The sequence below is a fragment of the Hyla sarda genome, chromosome 1, assembly GCF_029499605.1.
Source record: "Hyla sarda isolate aHylSar1 chromosome 1, aHylSar1.hap1, whole genome shotgun sequence".
NCBI classification, from domain to species: domain Eukaryota; kingdom Metazoa; phylum Chordata; class Amphibia; order Anura; family Hylidae; genus Hyla; species Hyla sarda.
In genome coordinates, this window is record NC_079189.1 from 440,412,717 (window position 1) to 440,433,806 (window position 21,090).

The 21,090-nt window shown below is 40.2% G+C and overlaps 1 protein-coding gene across 14 annotated transcripts in view; it reads right to left on the bottom strand.

The window, feature by feature from the left end:
- ARVCF (ARVCF delta catenin family member) overlaps window positions 1-21,090 on the bottom strand; it is a 770,059-nt gene that overhangs the window by 49,849 nt on the left and 699,120 nt on the right. For 13 of the 14 annotated variants that reach the window (XM_056532559.1, XM_056532540.1, XM_056532522.1 and 10 more), the window contains 4 exons: window positions 20,588-20,705; window positions 19,083-19,254; window positions 15,599-15,616; window positions 11,487-11,558 (listed from right to left, as the gene is read on the bottom strand). In XM_056532559.1, coding sequence (XP_056388534.1) covers window positions 11,487-11,558; window positions 15,599-15,616; window positions 19,083-19,254; window positions 20,588-20,705 — 380 coding nt within the window. The remainder of the gene's footprint in view (window positions 1-11,486; window positions 11,559-15,598; window positions 15,617-19,082; window positions 19,255-20,587; window positions 20,706-21,090) is intronic. The other variant, XM_056532550.1, reaches the window with a different exon arrangement.

Consider the following 21,090-nt stretch of genomic DNA (forward strand, 5'->3'; position numbering starts at 1 on the left):
TTAAAAATCATAACCCTTTCAATTCTCCACCTAAAAATCCATATTATGGCTTATTTTTTGCGTCACCAATCCTACTTTGCAGTGACATTAGTCATTTTACCCAAAAATTCACGGCGAATCGGAAAAACAAAATCATCGTGCGACAAAATCGAAGAAAAAACAACATTTTGTAACTTTTGGGGGCTTCTGTTTCTACGCAGTGCATATTTCGGTAAAAATGACACATTATTCTGTAGGTCCTAACGGTTAAAATGATAGCCTACTTATATAGGTTTGATTTTGTCGTACTTCTGGAAAAAAATCAACTACATGCAGGAAAATGTATACGTTTAAAATTGTCATCTTCTGACCCCTATAACTTTTTTATTTTTCGGCGTCCAGGGCGGTATGTGGACAAATTTTTTGCACCGTGATCTGAAGTTTTTTATCGGTTTTGTTTTTTGTTTTGATCAGACTTTTTGATCACTTTTTATTCATTTTTGAATTGTATAAAAAGTGACTAAAAATACGCTTTTTTAGACTTTGGAATTTTTTTGCGTGTACGCCATTGACCGTGCGGTTTAATTAAGGATATATTTTTATAGTTCGGACATTTACGCATGCGGCGATACCACATATGTTTATTTTTATTTACACTGTTTTATTTTTTTATGCTCCCATAGGGACCTATAACAATGAACACACTGATCTCCTATGCTGATCACTGGCGTGTATTAACACGCCTGTGATCAGTGTTATCGGCGCTTGACTGCTCCTGCCTGGATCTCAGGCACGGAGCAGTCATTAGTCGATCGGACACCGAGGAGGCAGGTAAGAGCCCTCCCGGTGTCCTATAAGCTGTTCGGGACGCCGCGATTTCACCGCGGCGGTCCCGAACAACCGGGTTACTTTCACTTTGATCGCCGCATCTGAAGGGTTAATACAGGGCATCACCGAGATCGGTGATGTCCTGTATTAGCCGCGAGTCCCGGCCGTTGATAGCCAAGGCTTCTCCCATCCCAAAAATATACTTGAACAGGAAGAACTGGACACAAATCCTCACTTTAAGCTTTGTTGTACTGACAGTTGTTTTAAGAAATGAAAGAAAACACATTTTACACAGATTAACAAGACAATAAATCTTTGACAGCCATGATATAATTTTGGCTCTCTGAAATGTTTCCTGCAATCTGGTTTATCGAAGGAGGCACATGCTTATAATTCAATCAGATTTGAGATTCTGGCACATTATAGAATGATGTCAATATTTATAAACACCATCCTGTATCAATATAATATACATCTCATCGCCTAAAATTTTCTTTTGAAATCTGTAAATATGTATATAATTATAACTTTTGTCTGCTTATTTCTGGTCTGTTACAGATTTTGTGCAGCAATAAATCAATTCTACAGTAAGCTACTGTGCCTCAGCATCTGCAGAACATTATACTGCACACCTGAGGTGCTGCAATGCTTCTTTGTGAAGAATGATGAGGTCTTCTCAATGGTGATCAAAAAGCTTTCTTAAAGCATTACTGTCATTAGTAAGAAAATAAAAAAAATAGAGAAAAAGAAACAGCCGCATATCCAAAAGTTGTATTTTGATCTAATTGCTTCTCAGCATAAATTCAAACAGGTTGTTAGTATACATTTTGATCAAAAAGTACAAGCCCACTCGCCACGTCATGGCCACCTATTTAGGTTGGTCCCTAAACCAACAATGGCATAGCGCTGGGCGGCGGCCACCACCGCTGCAACAACATGCCTGCAGAGGGAGCGAACCAGTGGCCAGGAAGCACCACTACTGCCCGACCAAGCCCCTGGCTCCTGGCCACCCCACCCCACAGACAAAGCATCACAGTAACAATGGCTGCCACAGTGCAAGATAAAAAATTATCTTTTGGCACAAAATGCAGATTTTTCTTCTGTCCTTGCATTGGCACTGGGAGCGATCCAGTGGCCTGGCAGCACCTCTGCTGCCCAACCAGGCCCCTGGCCACTCCACCCTACAGACAAAGCATCATAGTAACAATGACTGCTGCAGTGCAACCACACCAATGTGAATACCTACCAAGTGCTCCCTGCCAGAGGGCTGGGTGAATGCTAGAAGGAAACCCTTATGCAGTCTCCTGCTAATTAAAAATGCCTGGGCAAAACTGGTGGAGCAGAGTGCTGGCTATGAAAGAGGGGACAGACTACAATTGTAGGGAGCACTTGGTAGGTATTCACATTGGTGTGGTTGCACTGCAGCAGTCATTGTTACTATGATGCTTTGTCTGTAGGGTGGTGTGGCCAGGGGCCTGGTTGGGCAGCAGAGGGGCTGTCAGGCCACTGGATCGCTCCCCGTGCCAATGCAAGGACAGAAGAAAAATCTGCATTATGTGCCAAAAGATAATTTTTACAGCTTTGTGACCAATATGCATTTTATAACCCTAAAGCAGCCATGTGAAACCTATATGGGGCAAATACACAAGAAATAATGATCAAAGAGAAACCATTTTGCATATAAATAATAGTTCAGCACCTTGTATTGCTTGTTACTTTGCATTTAAGTGCTTCTCTTCTTAAAGTGTACCTGTCGTCAACAAAAAACTTTTTATATAATGTAGACCATAATATGCATATTTGTAATATACATTAGTTAAAAAATGTGTATATTTTTGTCCCTACAGCTATTGTTTGTGTGTCTCTATGAGGAGTCCAAATACAGATAGTGTGGGAGGACAAGCAGGGCTCTGTGCACTGAGGTTCTATGACACACCCCTAGCTCACAGAAGGCTGACTGACAAGCCAGGAGTCTGCACAGAGCCCTGTTTCTCCGGTCCTCACTTCTTGTATTTGGACTCCTCATAGAAACACACAGGCAATAGCTGCAGGGACAGCATTTTTTTCTCCCCAAAATATACACATTTTTATATCAATTACAAATATACATATAATGGTATTATATACATTATATCAAAAGTTTTTGTTGGGACAGGTACACTTTAAAGACAGCAAGCTGTCTGCATCTTGTCTTTGCTCTGAGGAACAGAATGGAGATAACCACACCTCCCCTCATTTTTTTTTTTAAAGGACCAAAAAGGCTGGATTTTCAGGGTTCATTTGCAAAATTAAAAAGACAGAGACCCCTAGTGGCCATTTTTGAAACCCTTTTTCACATCTTAAGTAATCACATTTTTTTTAGGAATATGCTTAGTTTATAAGGAAGTATTAAATGTAAAAAAGTTGTTTCTAAGGACATTAACACTTTAACCCCGTAAGGACTCAGCCCTTTTTCAACTTAAAGGGGTACTCTGCCCCTAGACATCTTATCCCCTATCCAAAGGATAAGGGGATAAGATGTCAGATCGCCGCAGTCCCGCTGCTGGTGAGCCCCGGGATCCCCGCTGCGGCACTGCGCTATCATTACAGCACAGAGCGAGTTCACTCTACATGTAATTATGCGCATTTCAGGGGCCGGAGCATTGTTACATCACGGCTCCGCCCCTCGTGACATCACGGCCCGCCCCTTTCAATACAAGTCTATGGGAGGGGGCGTGGTGGTCGTCACGCCCCCTGCCATAGACTTGCATTTAGGGGACGGACCGTGATGTCACGAGGGGTGGAGCCATGATGTCAAGCTGCTCCGTCCCCTGTATCGCCGGTCATTACGGACAGCGCAAACTCGCTCTGTGCTGTAATGATAGCGCGGTGCCGCAGCGGGGATCCCAGGGCTCCCCAGCAGCGGGTCCGCGGCGATCTGACATCTTATCCCCTTATCCTTTGGATAGGGGATAAGCTGTCTAGGGGCGGAGTACCCCTTTAAGGACTGAGCCCCTTTTCGCAATTCTGACCACCGTCAATTTACGAATTAATAACTCGAAAACGCTTTTACCGAAATTCTGATTCTGAGATTTTTTTTTTTCGTGACATATTCTACTTTATTGATGGTAAATTTTCGGCATTACTTGCATCCTTTTGGGTGGAAAATCCCAAAATTTAGAAAATTTGAAGCTCTCTACTTGTAAGGAAAATGGATATTCCAAATTTTTTTTATTTTTATTGACAAATACAATATTGTCCACTTTATGTTGGCATCATAAAATGGACATATTTTTGCTTTTTGAAAAAATTAGAGGGCTTCAAAGTAGAGCAGCAATTTTCTAAAATTTCATGAAAATTGCTAAATCTGAAGGGACAGATGTTACAGAACTACAACTCCCAGCATGCCTGGGCAGTCTAGGCATGCTGAGAGTTGCAGTTTGGCAACAATTGGAGGGCTACCGTTTGGGCACCACTGTAACAGTGGTCTCCAAAATGTGACCCTCCAGATGTTGCAAAACCACAACTCCCAGCATGCCCAGACAGTCTTTAGCTGTCTGGGCATGCTGGGAGTTTCAGTTTGGCCTTCCTAGTGGTTGCCACAGTAAAGATTGCTTTACTTTCCCTTTCATTCCCCCCCCCCCCCCCCCCACCGTCGTTTCCCTACCTGAGCCAGGATCTTTGCAGTCTCCAGCAAAGATCAGCGGTTCCCAGGCATCTTCCCCTACAAGTACCGGCCTCCATCTTCTTTCCATGTTCCCCTCGACATCCAGGGGTGGGCAGATCGGGGGGGGTTGCCATGGCAACCCACTGTGTCCTGCTCTGCCATTGGTCAGAACCAGTTCTGACCAATGGCAGGGGATAGGAGGAGATCGCAGCACTGCGACCTCACTCCTAGCCCTCAGGATGATCGGAGCTGTCACTGACAGCTCCGATCATCCCTATTTTCAGGGTGATCGGGTCACCAGAGACCCGATCAGTCCGGAATAGCAGAAAATCGCATGTCTGAATTGACATGCGATATTCTGCGATCGCCGACATGGGGGGGGGGGGGGGGGTGTCTCAGGACCCCCCTGGGCGAATGATTTCAGCAGGCATCCCGGTCTGGTCCCCAACCGGCGAGCGGCGGGGACCGGAATTCCCACGGGCGTATGCATACGCCCCACGTCCTTAAGGACTCGGGATGCAGGGCGTACGCCCGGCGTCCTGAAGAGGTTAACTCCTTAACGACGCAGGACGTATATTTACGTCCTCCACCTGCTCCCGCGATATGCCGTGGGGTCACGCGGTGTCCCCGCGTCATATCGGGTCGGTCCAGGCGGCTATCAACGGCCGGGACCCGCGGCTAATACAGGACATCACCGATTGCGATGATGCCCTGTATTAACCCTTCAGACGCGGCGATCAAAGGGACCTATAACGCTAAAAAAAAAAAAAAAGTAAAAAAAAAAAAAAGTGTTAATAAAGGTAATTTAACCCCTTCCCTAATAAAAGTTTGAATCACCCCCTTTTCCCATAAAAAAAATAAAACAGTGTAAATAAAAAAAAAATAAACATATCTGGTATCGTCGCGTGCGTAAATGTCCGAACTATAAAAATATATCATTAATTAAACCGCGTACGCGCAAAACAATTCCAAAGTCCAAAGAAGTGTATTTTTGGTCACTTTTTATACCATTAAAAAATGAATAAAAAGTGATCAAAAAGTCCGATCAAAACAGAAATCGTACCGATAAAAACTTCAGATCATGGCGTAAAAAATGAGTCCTCACACCGCCCTGTATGTGGAAAAATAAAGTTATAGGAGCCAGAAGATGACATTTTTAAACATATAAATTTTCCTGCATGTAGTTATGATTTTTTTTCCAGAAGTACGACAAAATCAAACCTATGTAAGTAGGGTATTATTTTAACCGTATGGACCTACAGAATAGTGATAAGGTGTCATTTTTACCGAAATATGCACTGCGTAGAAACGGAAGCCCCCAAAAGTTACAAAATGGCGTTTTTTCTTCGATTTTGTCGCACAATTATTTTTTTTCTGTTTCGCTGTGAACTTTTGGGTAAAATGACTAATGTCACTGCAAAGTAGAATTGGTAACGCAAAAAATAAGCCATAATATGGATTTTTAGGTGGAAAATTGAAAGGGTTATGATTTTTAAAAGGTAAGGAGGAAAAAATGAAAGTGCAAAATGAAAAACCCCGAGTCCTTAAAGGGGTAGTCCAGTGGTGAAAAACTTATCCCCTATCCTAAGGATAGGGGATAAGTTTGAGATCGCGGGGGGTCCGACCGCTGGGGCCCCCTGCGATCTCTCTGTACGGGGCCCCGGCTCTCCGCCGAGATAGCGGGTGTCGACCCCCGCACGAGGCGGCGGCCGACACGCCCCCTCAATACATCTCTATGGCAGAGCCGGACATTGCCGAAGGCAGCGCTTCGGCTCTGCCATAGAGTTGTATTGAGGGGGCGTGTCGGCCGCCGCCTCGTGCGGAGGTCGACACGCCCCCTTCCCGCGGGCTGTCGGGGCTCCGTACAGGAGATCGCAGGGGGCCCCAGCGGTCGGACCCCCCGCGAACTGCAACTTATCCCCTATCCTTAGGATAGGGGATAAGTTGCTCACCACTGAATCACCACTGGACTACTCCTTTAAGGGGTTAAAGGGGTACTCCGGTGGAAAACTTTTTTTTTTTTTTTTAATGAACAGGTGCCAGAAAGTTAAACAGATTTGTAAATTATATAGAAGAGTTGGAGAGGCTCTTGTCTGACTACCCACCAAATAAACCCGGGCTACCTAATTAGACACTTATACCCAAGGTGTCAGATTGTAGTTTGTCTGTAGAAATATATATATTAGGGCTCAGGGTTTGAGACAACTGGACAGGTTGTGTTTAAAGTAATATTTCAATTTATTGATTGTATATAATGTGACAATTGAATATTAGATAAAATGTAAATAGCAGCAACTGCGTCTCACAGGGCCCTGTGAGACGCAGTTGCTGCTATTTACATTTTATCTAATATTCAATTGTCACATTATATACAATCAATAAATTGAAATATTACTTTAAACACAACCTGTCCAGTTGTCTCAAACCCTGAGCCCTAATATATATATATATTTCTACAGATTTGTAAATTACTTCTATTAAAAAATCTTAATCCTTTTGGTACTTTTTAGCAGCTGTATGCTACAGAGGAAATTCTTTACTTTTTGAATTTCTTTTTTGTGTTGTCCACAGTGCTCTCTGCGGACACCTCTGTCCGTGTCAGGAACTGTCCAGAGCAGCAAAGGTTTGCTATGGGGATTTTCTCCTGCTCTGGACAGTTCCTAATACGGCCCTGTGGACAGGACAAAAAAGAAATTAAAAAAATAAAGATTTTCCTCTGTAGCAGATATATGCTAAAAAGTACTGAAAGGATTAGGATTTTTTAATAGAAGTCATTTACTAATCTGTTTAACTTTCTTGCACCAGTTCATAAAAAAAAAAAAAAAAAAGTTATCCACCCGAGTACCCCTTTAATGTTTAAAAAGTTGTTCTGCTGCAGCTGTCTATCATAATAACACAACTCCTTACTACTATTCATACCTAAGCACATTAGAAGCCAAGGACTTTTTTTTTCATATAATACATATTTTTTATTTTCATATTTGTCTTAATACAGATTAACAAAACCAAAAATGTAAACTCCCACCCCCGATGCTGAAGTAAAGAGTGAAGAAGAGAAAAAAAGGAAAAAAAGAAAGAAAAAAAAAATTGTATAAAATTTTAAATGCTAAACCTCTCCTATTTTCCCCTTCCAGTCCTTTCATTTGCATATTTTTCAATCCTAGGGGATATCTACCTTCTTGCTGTGAGCAATCTAGCATAAAAGAGATATCTGTTTACCTTATGTCTACTTTCTTCAGTATAAATGGCTGGCATCATACCAACATGACATGCTCACACTTGTCATTTTGTTACTGTAAAGAAATTGTACTTGATCACATTGTGAATTACATGCCAAGGAAAGACAATATATTTCTCAATCGAAACCCAGAGGCCCCAATTTTGTTACTAATGCAGATAAATAACTGCAAAAAAAGGTTTCTGATTACAAGCTAACTTATAAAATACAATTTCATTGTCAAATTGATAATCTTTTTCTCATGTACTTCTCTTCCCACATGTCAATAAATGACATTACACAATCTTCAGTTTTACATAAATATTGTCCCAAAGATATGAGACATTTTCAGTTTTCAAACAAACTTTAAATATTGACATTTTGTTATGAAGCTAGGAGCCAGTTTCTTAGACCAGGGGTTCTTAACCAGGGGTATGTGTACTCCTAGGGGTACGCCAAGGGTTTTGCGGGGATACGGCAAATCGCTGACAAATACTGGCCATGCATTGGTCAGTATTTGTCAGCGCAGAGCGGGGATTGGACGCCACAGTTGCTGTGGCAGCTCACTATACTGTACCGCGGCCACTTTACGCAGCCTGATGTGTGACGTCCCTGACATTGCGCGGAGGTGCCAGCACAGTGCAGAAGGAGGTCACCCATCAATACGGCCCTCCGACTCCCACCAAACGGGATAGACACAGACCTGGTATGAATGTTAAACCAAGTGTAACACCACAGTATGGGAGGGGTGTTATTGTATGTTTCTCATATATTGGCCCAGGGGGATTGGAGCGGGGAGTAATGGCACAAGAGATTTAAGTATCGCATTAGAAAGGTAAGCACACACCATTATGAAATTAAGTACTTTTATGATTTCTTTTGTCTGTGGGTACCCCTCCAGTGTAATTTCCGCGCGAGGGGTACCCATGAACATACTTTCACCCTTTGGGAGTACAGTCACGAAAAAGGTTGAGAACCATTGTTTTAGACTGTTCGCTCATTTGGAAGGACTCTGAACTACTGCATTGATCAATGCTATGTTTAGCTTATCTGTTTTGTATGCTGTAGTTGTGTATTTATGTATTCCCCTTTATAACAAATTGTACAGCACCTCAGAAGATGATGAGACCACACAAATTAGGAACAATCAATTTCTGAATATATACAGGTATTATCCTTATCTAAGGAAAATGACAGGCATGATCTAGAGAACTGCCACTCAGCATCTTTATACACACTGCAAGAATTTCTTAAAGGAAATCTGTCATCAGAATCACCCACACTAAACCTGTTACACAGGCTTGTAGCGCGGGTGATCCTGATTAAAACGATTCTTACCTCATTAAAAACTGTGCAGCGGTTCGCCAGATATTTTCATTTTTAGTTATATGGTATTCCCAGGCTTGGGGCTCATTGGGAGGTCCACAGCATCAGCACGGACTCGCTTACGTCATTTTCGCCGGGTGGAGCGGCTGCCCGGCTCATGAATATTCATGGCTGCCTCATCGCAGTCTTCCTCCTGGTGTAGGTCACGTGGGTAGCGCCGCGCATGCGCCACGCGCCGTACACCCGGAATATAGATAGATATGCAGGAGAATGCCGCTTACGGGTGTACGGCGCGTGGCGCATGCGCGGCGCTACCCACGTGACCTGACCACCGTGCTGATGCTGCGGACCTTCCACTAAGTCCCAAGCCTGGGAATACCATATAACTAAAAATGAAGATATCTGGCGAACCGCTGCACAGTTTTTAATGAGGTAAGAAGCGTTTTAATCAAGATCACCCGCACTACAAGCCTGTATAACAGGTTTAGTGCGGGTGATTCTGATGACAGATTTCCTTTAAAGGAAAATGGTCAGCTTCAAACTGATCAGCGTCCCCTGCACTACCAGCTAGTACTGCTGGTTAGTGCGGGGGGGGAAGAAAGCTGACAGTTTTCCTTTAAACATTTCATATTGAGGCATTAAAACTACACACACAGTATCCCTTCCTTAGACTGTTACAAATCATAAATAAAGAATGAACAAAAGAAAAGAAAATCTACACCTGATTAAAACTGTGGACTTTTGACTTTGGAGTTCCAGTAATCTATAAACAGATGTCTTAATACATGTTGTTTCTATAAGTCATGGTCTGCAGGCAAGCTGTTAGCCTCAGAAACAATCGATACCAAAGAGTCTGCGGTCAGCGAGCACTTACTATCTGCATGGAGATTGATCGATTGCCCTGGGTGCAAAGTGCACTAAGCAGAGCTATATATCAAAGTAAGGTAGAAGCTGGAAATGGTGTGAATGCACTAAACAGTAGCAGATCTCCAAGTAGTGATAGCCTAGTACAAAGCAGTAGCTCCAGTAACAGACCAAGGACTATGGGGGAGATCATTGCCTTCCTGACATTTTATTGGCTGAAATTAGGCTCAAAACATTGTCATTTTCTGCGCAAAAACTTTGTGCAATTTCAATAGACAACTTTTGCAAAATAGTGTGTGAAATGGAGTGCTTCATTCTAGACTTTGCAGTGGACAAGATTTATTAACTGCATCTTTTTTTTTTTTTTTTTTTAAATAAAGGTGCAAAAATAATGTGCAAACGTAAAAAAAAAAAAAAAAAAAATGCAAATTCACACCACCTCTGCCTTGCATTACAAAAATGACACCCTACAGTAAGTTCTGAGGTGATTTTTCATCTGTGAAACATTTAACAAAGTCTGTGTGCCATTTGGGTAAATTTGGCACATACAAGCCAAAAATACAGGAGAAAAAAAAAGGCTGCGAAGTGGCTACACACAGACACATATTGATAAATCTCCCCCTATGTGTCTGCACCCATGAGTTTATCACCTTGTTGTACAGGATTTCCCTAAAGTTCAGTGACTTATAATTACAGTCTGACTTATTGCCAATAAAATAGATAAGAATAAACTTTCTCATTTTAACCCACTGATGTCCCCCTAATGGGAGCAATGAAGATTAGTAGACATAACAATCAAGATACAATCAAAACAGATAATGTGCCAGAAAGGAAGCTTTGAACAAATTGGATGCCTGGCAAAGGGTCTCTGGAGTGCCACTTTGTACACAATAAGAACATTTTAATCTTCACAAAAAAACTGCAGCAATGAGGAAAGAGTTTTTAAGTTCTCTGTGATCAACTATGCAATCAGGATAAATAAACCCAAGAGCAAGACTGGCCGATGATCACTGCCAAAATGTCCTCCTACAGAACTCATAAGCACAACGTAATAATCTGCTAATAGTGAATGCAACAGGAACCAGAGAGGAGTCAAGGAGTTACATGTAAATTAGTTTCATCACACGTACAAGTAATGCAGGTTACCACATCAACAGGTCTGTGCTGGCCGAGAGTGGACCACCTACTCTACCATCTAATTATTATGACAAGCTTAAAGGGGTACCCTGGAAAACATTTATTTTATTTATTTTTTTAAATAAACTGATGCCAGAAAGTTAAACAGATTTGTAAACTATTTATATGAAAAAATCTTAATTCTTCCAGTACTTAGTAGCTGCATGCTCCACAGGAAGTTGTTTTTGAATTTCCTTTCTGTCTGACCACAGTGCTCTCTGCTGACACATCTGTCTATTTTAGTAACTGTCCAGAGCAGAATAGGTTCGCCATGGGGATTTGGTACTGCTCTGGACAGTTCCTGACATGGAGAGAGGTGTCAGCAGAGAGCAACCAGCTGATTTAAAAATAAAGATGTTTTCCAGTGGAGTACCCCTTTAACTGAAAGCAACATATAATATGCCAAATTATGATTTGAAGTAAAAAAAATAATAACAACCAATACTGTACCTTTTGCAGATTCAGAACGTTTTGGCAAGTCAAGAGTGTCAAAGTTCTTATCCATGTCCCCATTCTTTTTTCCTGAAAGCAAGAAGCTGAATGTTATTTTTTGGCTGAGCAGAGCAACTCCACAGGGATATATATATACACTGAAAAACAAATTAAGTTCCAATTCAGTCAATTTCAATAGTTTCTTTCCAATTCTTTATTTATTGCTGAACATTACGCATGCACTCATTTCTGATCCGAATCCCCTACAGTACAGCAGAGATTTATGACGTATTGTGCAGACACAAACATAAGGAAAGAAATAGAAGATATCAAAGGCTGTCCAACATTGAGAACTAAATAAATGGGACACAATCATCAGAATGTATAATAACCAATATTCAGAGTAAAGTGCCCCTAATACACAGGATAATATAAACACAATGACTCCTTAGGCAGCCGAAGATGTATATTAAATATAATTTAATCCTAAACTATATGTCTAACCTGTTTTGTTTTGTTGTTTATTTTGTTTAGTTTTTTCCCAACAACCCTCTCTGTATAGGAGAGAAAGCGAGATACATAATGCAGTTGTTTTACCCCACTTGATGTCTTGAGTCTACTGTACTACACTAGATGGATTCTTTTGGGGCAGAGGCATGCACTGCAGGACAAAACCAGGATAAATAAAGTGATAAGAAACAGTTTTCTTACTGGGATAAAGATTAGTACACAACAAGATGAACGGACAATAACAGATTCCAACAAATAGGAAACTGAAGTCTCACTGTAGCACTAAGCATAGTACACATAACTTGAATAGTAACTGACTAAATATTTGCTTTATATTTTGTGGTAGGAGAATAATAGTTTTTAATTGTAATTTAGTAAATAGGGATTTACCATTATATTTCAGTGTAAATATGTAATATAAGGGAGCTGCATATGAGTAAAAACAACAAGTAGTTACACTCTCACATTTAAAAGAATTTTATCACTTTTTTTTACTAACTGAAACAAGATAGTGATGGTTATGCTTTCTTCTTATCTGTTTTTATTTTATGATTGTGGATTTTTTATTCCTTATTTTACATGTGATTATAAAAGCAGCCATCTTCTTAGAGCAGCTGTTACCAGCATTTAAAAGGATGCTTTACAGCAGCCAGCTGGACCTGTGGTCTGGAGAGGACTCACTGACTAAGGCTGGGTTCACACTACGTTTTCTCCCATACGGGAGCACATACGGCAGGGGGGAGCTAAAAGCTCGCACTCCCGTATGTCACCGTATGCGCTCATTCATTTCAATGATCCGGCCGGAGTGAAACGTTCGGTCGGCTCATTTTTGCGCCGTATGCGCTTTTACAACCGGACCTAAAACTGTGGTCAACCACGGTTTTAGGTACAGTTGTAAAAGCGCATACGGCGCAAAAATGAGCCGACCGGACCGAACGTTTCACTCCGGCCGGCTCATTGAAATGAATGACATACGGGAGCGCATACGGTTACATACGGGAGCGCAAGCTTTTAGCTCCCTCCTGCCGTATGCGCTCCCGTATGGGAGAAAACGTAGTGTGAACCCAGCCTTAGAGAGTTTTCTAGGCATGCTCTGTAAGGCATTAATAGGTAAATGTGCAGAGAGGGGCAGAGGTGAACGGTGACCTCAACTTTATATAGGTGTAATTTCTGCCTGTTATGAAGAGTTTGCTACTGAGAAGTAATCACTACCAGACAGGAAGTGTCAGTATACTATAAGGCTCAGGGGAAAACTACTAAATGTCTATTGAAACTTTTTTTTATATAGTGACCTGAAAAATTTGCATGAACAAAATTTCTTACATTTTTTTTATTTTTTAAATAAAAAAAAATTTAAATTATTTAAAGGCAATGTATCTGACATCCAGAGACTATGTTTAAAGAGTCACCAAATAAAACTTTTAATATAGTATTCCTTGTGTAATTAGACAACACTTTCCCATTCACTTGCTTTTAAAATTATCAACATAAATATGTTTAAAATGTAATAGAAAAACCGGCCACTAGGTGGCTCTGTATTGTTTCCTACAACAATTAATACAGTGAGTTTGGTCTCCTCCCGGTCTGGCAGGAGAAAAAACTCAGGAAGTGCTTCTCTGTGCACTGAGCTTGATTGACAGCTGCACAGAACCTCATTGAAAGCTGCAAAGAGCCTCACAGCCTCACCGAAACATGCATAGAGCCTCACTGAAAGATGCACAGAGCTTGAGGTCTTCAATTCATCACAGCGCTGCAAAGATGTCAGGCCTGCTGGGAGATGCCCACTTTCTCCTGCTGGGAGATTGCACTATGTGAGCAAGAATAAAAGGTATGATACAGAGCTTTTTAATAAAGGGTGGGAGGGGTGTTAGGAGTAGTTAGGGAACATAGCCTGAGTTAGTTCAGAAAAGTTTATTTGGCGACAGGTACTTTTTAAATATTCCGATGTCTTTGTAGAATAATATTGGGTAGTGGTCTGACATGTTCCCTCACCCTTTCTTTTTAACTCTTCTTTCCTCCTTCTTAGAGCTCTCTCCTGTTCTTAGTCCAATCACCGCCCTCTATCCTCTAACATTTTAGCTTCCCATGAATTGCTCAGGATTTTTTTTTTTTTTACTAAACAAACCTCTCAACTGTTTGGTGTGAACATTTTTTCACAATATGATTGTGCATCTTTTTTAATGTTTCTTTAGGTTTAAAAATAAATAAATAAACTAAACAATACAGTGAATATACTCCTTACTAAAACTAGACAAATGTCCATTTTATTCTACCCTTTTCCCAATTGATATGTTTTTTTTCTGTCTATAGGGGCAGACATATATTCTTTTAATTGACTTGTATGCAAGAGGTTTCTAGGCATGCCCTGCATCCCATTAAATCCACCATTTCTAAGGTAGCAGTGCTTCTCATATTCTCCTCCAGCTCATAGGCCACAGCAAGAGGAGAGAGTTGGGAAGGTCCCATACCCAACAGAAGGAAGGTCAACTTTCATCTTATGTCGATGGCTGGATTTACGTCTCAAGATATATATATATATATATATATATATATATATATATATATATATATACACACACACAGGAGCGCACACACACACACACACACACTAAACATATAAACTGACCATGACTTATTGAAACAGAACTCAATTAGAAATTTTTAAAACATTTGCGTCATAAATTGAGTAAAATCAAAAATATACAATTCTAGTGTGAACAGAACTGTAGAGCTTCTGTTCTGTTAAAAATACTTCACTGAATACAACTGATATTAGCGGGCCACAATATACTTTTGTTGAATACATTATGAAAGAAGGAAACTAAAAAGGAAAATTGATCCTAACTGATTATGTTATATATAACATTTGTGACAAAGGCAAAGACTGATGGATCAATATATAATTTTATTTTAAAGACTAAAATGAAATCACAAAAAAACAGCATAGTAGGCACAGCATAGTTTGCCTAGTTTGAACCTTTGAATAGAACACTAGTGTGAACTTGGTCCAATCTCTTAAACACGAGAATGTTTCAAAAATGTTAAAATATTGAGAAAATAAGATGAGTAAAGGAAAAGTGGTTACTGGAACACAACCCTTGTTCATATTCCCATTTTGGCAATATGGATCATGGGAAGGGGGGGGGAGGTCTTCTGCTCCAGACCCTGTCTAGGAGCCACACTGCAGAGCTGCTGCAAGGGAAATGTGTGGCCAGCTGAAACTAGGCTAGGCTGGCTTATCTTTAATAAGGCTTTGTCTTTATGAGACAATCCCTTTAATATATAAAATTTAGGTAAAGTAGAATAGTATAGGCAGGGGTCAAGTCCTGGGGAAAATCAGTGAGGGAACTCAGACAAGAATTACACTCAAAAACTGGTCCTGAAGGACTACTGCTAATGGGAATGGTGTTCCTGCTGTGGAAAAAGTGCAGGAACTCAGTTCCCAGGTGTTCCTGTAGGACTTGATCCCTGAGTATAGGTCAAGATAATATGGAGTCAATCACTCACTTTGAACTCAAATAGGATTGAGTAACCTAGTGAAATGTATTATTCTGTGCTTCACAATACATAAAAAGGCAAGGAAAAGAAGGGGTATAAAGCAGAAGAAGCTACAGACTCACCTTGGTTAAACCACTCCTCTAATAAGCAGGAAAGCAAGAGAAGAAAGGTGAATTACAGGGGGGAGAGAAAAGCAGGCAGATCTAGTAACAAGGAAGACCATGGCAGCTGTACTACTGACATACAGTGGGGATCAAAAGTTTGGGCACCCCAGGTAAAAATGTGTATTAATGTGCATAAAGAAGCCAAGGAAAGATGGAAAAATCTCCAAAAGGCATTAAATTACAGATTAGACATTCTTATAATATGTCAACAAAAGTTAGATTTTATTTCCATCATTTACACTTTTAAAATGACAGAAAAGCAAAAAATGGCGTCTGCAAAAGTTTGGGCACCCTGCAGAATGTATAGCATGCACTGCCCCCTTTGCAAAGCTGAGACCTGCCAGTGTCATGGATTGTTCTCAATCATCATCTGGGAAGACTAGGTGATGTCAATCTCATAGTTTTTAAATGCCCAGACCTTGCCCCAATGCATCTGACCTTGCCCCAACAATCAGCACCATGGGTTCTTCTAAGCAGTTGTCTAGAAATCTGAAACTGAAAATAGTTGACGCTCACAAAGCTGGAGAAGGCTATAAGAAGATAGCAAAACGTTCTCAGATGTCAATATCCTCTGTTCGGAATGTAATTAAGAAATGGCAGTCATCTGGAACAGTGGAAGTTAAGGCAAGATCTGGAAGACCAAGAAAAATATCAGACAGAACAGCTCGCAGGATTGTGAGAAAAACTGTTCAAAACCCACGTTTGACTGCACAATCCCTCCATAAAGATCTGGCAGACACTGGAGTTGTGGTACACTATTCCACTATAAAGAGATACTTGTACAAATATGGTCTTCATGGAAGAGTCATCAGAACAAAACCTCTTTTACATCCTCACCACAAAAATCAGCGTTTGAACTTTGCAAATGAACATATAGACAAGCCTGATGCATTTTGGAAACAAGTTCTGTGGACCGATGAGGTTAAAATTGAACTTTTTGGCTGGAATGAGTAAAGGTATGTTTGGAGAAGAAGGGGAACAGAATTTAATGAAAAGAACCTCTTTCCAACTGTTAAGCATGGGGGTGGATCAATCACGCTTTGGGGTTGTATTGAACAGGGAACATCTCACAAGTAGAAGGAAAAATGGATTGAATAAAATTTCAGCAAATTTTGGATGCTAACTTGATGCCATCTGTGAAAAAGCTTAAATTAAAGAGAGGATGGCTTCTACAAATGGATAATGATCCTAAACACAGCTCAAAATCCACGGGGGATTACATCAAGAGGCGTAAACTGAAGGTTTTGCCATGGCCTTCACAATCTCCTGACCTCAACATAATTGAAAATCTATGGATAGACCTTAAAAGAGCAGTGCGTGACAGACAACCCAAAATCTCAAAGAACTGGAAGACTTTTGTAAGGAAGAATGGGCAAAGATACCTCAAACAAGAATTGAAAGACTCTTGGCTGGCTACAAAAAGCATTTACAAGCTGTGATACTTGCCAAAGAGGGCAAGTACAAGATATTAACTCTGCAGGGTGCCCAAACTTTTGCAGACACCATTTTTTTTTTTGTTTTCTGTTATTTTGAAAGTGTAAATGGGAAATAAAATCTAACTTTTGTTGACATATTATAAGAATGTCTAATCTGTAATTTGATGCCTTTTGGAGATTTTTCCATCTTTCCTTGGCTTCTTTATGCACATTAATACACATTTTTACCTGGGGTGCCCAAACTTTTGATCCCCACTGTAGACATCTGTTATGCAGAAAAAGGTTTCCTTTCAAATGTTTGAAGGGCCTATTCTCCCTTGAAGTTGGAAAATCTAAAATTTGAACAGAATCCCAGAAGAAGGGGCAAAGAAAACATTCCCAGAAGGAAACAATTGGAAAGGCCTTTACTTCAACTGGGATCTGTTAATCGAAAGAAAGGTAGATTTCACCGATATAATTGTGAATAGAAAGTCTATTGCAGCGGTAAGTGACCATACAGAGCCTCATGCAATTTCAAGATATCAGTTCAACTGAGGAGAACATCTGGCAGCACTGCTATAAAATTAACATAAACTTTGGAGTACATGCAAGAACTATCCATGTACATTAAATCAGCAGAGAATGTGTTCATCTAGTCCAAAGTAAAACAAAGAGACAAGCACCATATACAGTCTGCCTTGCTGCCAAGGTTCTCTTCTTGGTGCATCTGTATTGTAGCTATGGAAAAGATGTAGACTGTTGTAAGCTTCAGGGGCATCATATCTCTGTTTACTTAGCAAAGATACCTGGGGATGATTTCATGAGAGGAGGTGGTCATATGTTATCAATCACGTATACAGTATAACTGTCACCAATATTAAGAAGTGAATTACATGGCTGAGACCTTAACAGAGGTGAACACATAAATCCAACTTTCCATGCTTTGGAATAATGCTGAACCCAAAGAATGTAATCTCCATTTTTATAGTTTAGTATACATATTAGTAAAAATAGTAGTTAAATTTTTTTTTTTTTATTAATTAATCAAATGGTAGGAAACCCAAAAATATAATAAATGACATGTGATATAAAAATCATTATGACCTGATTATAAAATTAAAGCATAACCCAGCAAGTGGCAATTCTTCCATAGAACCAAGACTTAATGTGTGCCTCCAATGCTTCTGGAAAAGGCGATCTTCAGCTTCAGTGAGGGGAGATGCAGTCCATGCTGGGTGGCACAGTTTCTGAGGCAACGGTATGATGCCAAGCAAGTTCCATGCACAAACCCATTTCTAAATTATAGGGCTTGTGCATGAAACTTGCTGGGCATTGTATGGTTGCCTCAACAACTGTATTGCACAATGTGGACTGTGTCTCCACACATAGGAGCTGAAGATCACGCAGACTCGAGGCTTTGGAGGCAAACTTTAAATGCTAAACCAAAGCTGAAAGAACTGCAAAAAGTACAAAATTATCTTCTCCTATTGGTAATAAGGACTGCGAAGGGATCGGCAGGTAGACATGGGAGTCATAGCGTGACTGCGACAGAGCATGGCAGGGAATGTGGCTGGAATGTTGCCTTTATAAACACATACAAAGCAGGTTTGAACAAGCCAGACTTTGCCCAGGTATTGGTGATAACAACTCATGAGAAGGAGGCAGACAAAGTGTCAGTAAGAAGAGTTGTTTTCCTTACCAGTTATTAGACCATTATCAAATCCATAAACTTCTATGACTAACTCCTCTGCTGCTGCAAACTTCTAATATACTATAAAATAACAAAGCATGTTGAAACAGCCCACATAAAATGTATCACACTGCTCAATATCAAATGAAAATGTGAATTGAGAAGTGTCATAGCAGAGGCTGGTGATCCTGAAGCAAGTCTGCACATAACAGCTGATCATAAATGCATCTCTGTCAAGGTAGCAGGTGATAAACATCACTAATAGTGGTTTTACTGGTTATATTGACTTTGCTAAATAGCAGCATGAATGAAGCTTAAAATGTCACACCCAAGTTACCTTTAGCTTTTTTGCCTCCAAAGCAGCCAGCATCATCCTTCTTTTTCTTTTGCTGTCCACCAAGCCCACTTTGGAGAGTGCTGTCCAAGTCATGGAATCTGTCTGCTCCTGGCACCTCCTTATGGACATGGTATGAGAGGTTGCGCATGATGCACACACAATTTTCAACAGACTGAAAGACAAAAAAATATAACATGTAATAGGATAGTAAAAACATTACACTCTACCAAGAACGTACATTTAATCTTCCTTACTCATTGTAATAATTAAAAAAAGAAAAGTAAAAAAAGACAATGCATCAATTGTATGGCGTTAGTAAAAAAACAAAAAGCCATGTCCAAAATAAGTTCTCTTTTGGCAAAATACGTATAACCTTTATTTCATCTTTAATATTCAAAGAAAGTCCCTAATCCATTTATATAATAATCCATTGATATTCATTAACTTCCATGAATGCCCAAAAAAGAATTCACAATGGGTTATGGTGGAAATAAACCATGGTTTAGCTTACCCTGGCTGCAAAGTGCTTGTGCTAGCTCCACCTTAACACACATACTATAGGCATTGTAAAGCATTTATCCCTACATTGTTCAAAAATTTGAGAGTTGCTGTTTCTTCCGAGATCCGGATGAATGCTGAAGTGTCCAACAAGCAAGTAGTCTTTGGCCAACAAATATAACTGATTGCCAATTCTGAGCACACTTACAGTCAACAGGGAGATTCAAGCTCTTGTTGCTTTGATAGGCACAGAAAGCCTAGTTAAGCATAACATCTTGCGAATTCTTGATAAAGTCGATGCACATAAGTACATTACTTACAAGCATAATAATGGCTGTACAAAAGAGGCAAATGATAAATTCCCCAATAGCTTTATATGGCATCATTAAACTGTATATGGAGTATGGACCTAAGAACTTTAAGAACTTGTGGTTGGGAATATTTCCTATAATGCAGTGTACAAATAAGACAACCACACAGAGTGTAAACTGTTAACTGAACCTGTCATGCAGGTGTATAGGGTAAGAGGGGAAAAGGAAGTTGATTGGGAGGAATAGCATCCAGTCAACAGCTATCTAAGGTGTATGGCCACCTTTATACCATTCTAACCAATGCAGTATTATTTTTATGCTACAGTTATTACTGTCCTTTGAATCTCTTTATTGCCAACATTCTATGCCCTATAATTTGTGAATATCGGCTATAACTGAGGTAGTTTTCTACTACAAACCATAAACCTGTATGCCCAATTTGTTTTTGTATTTGTTATACCTTATTGGATAATATGTAACAATCCATTTTAAGACAAATTTTGTTTCAGAAAGTGTGTAATTTACAGGCATTTAAACACACTGAATTTATGTATTTCCACATTTCCCTGCTGATGAGTTATACATTTTTGACATTGCAGCCATAGCCTCATGTACAGTCAGTCACGTCAAACTGCAGAAATACTTGGCAACCTAAATAATTGCTTTCAGAAATACAGAAGAACGCTTTAGTCTTACCTTGTTGTCGGTGTCCTTTTTGCTAACTGCAGACTGGAGGGCATGTAGCAGGGCATCCACCAACCCATCACACTCACGCAGCCTTCTTCGGGCTTCAGCACCATCTGAGCTGACATTCCTAAAAACAGATATCAACACAAATATGGATATTATAAGCATTACAGTTAAACATTAAACAATTTTTGCCATTGAGCAAACGGCATTATTTTAAATGCCAAAAGTACATTTATATAGAATACAGAAATGGACAGAAGACTACACAAGAAATCAGGGTGACATATCAAAATAAGGCCCTCCTCGCTGAAAAGGTATGCACCTACGATACAGGTAGCACTAATTATAGAAAACTAACATATGCCAAACAACAAAGATAGAGATTTTTTTTAAACAACAGAAAAGCCTCCAGATAACTGAAGTGGGGGGCCCCGATCCCGCCGCCCCCGGAGCAGAGACAGCGGCAGGCAGGATCCGGCTTGTGGAGCAGCAGGAGGTAAGGCCATGCC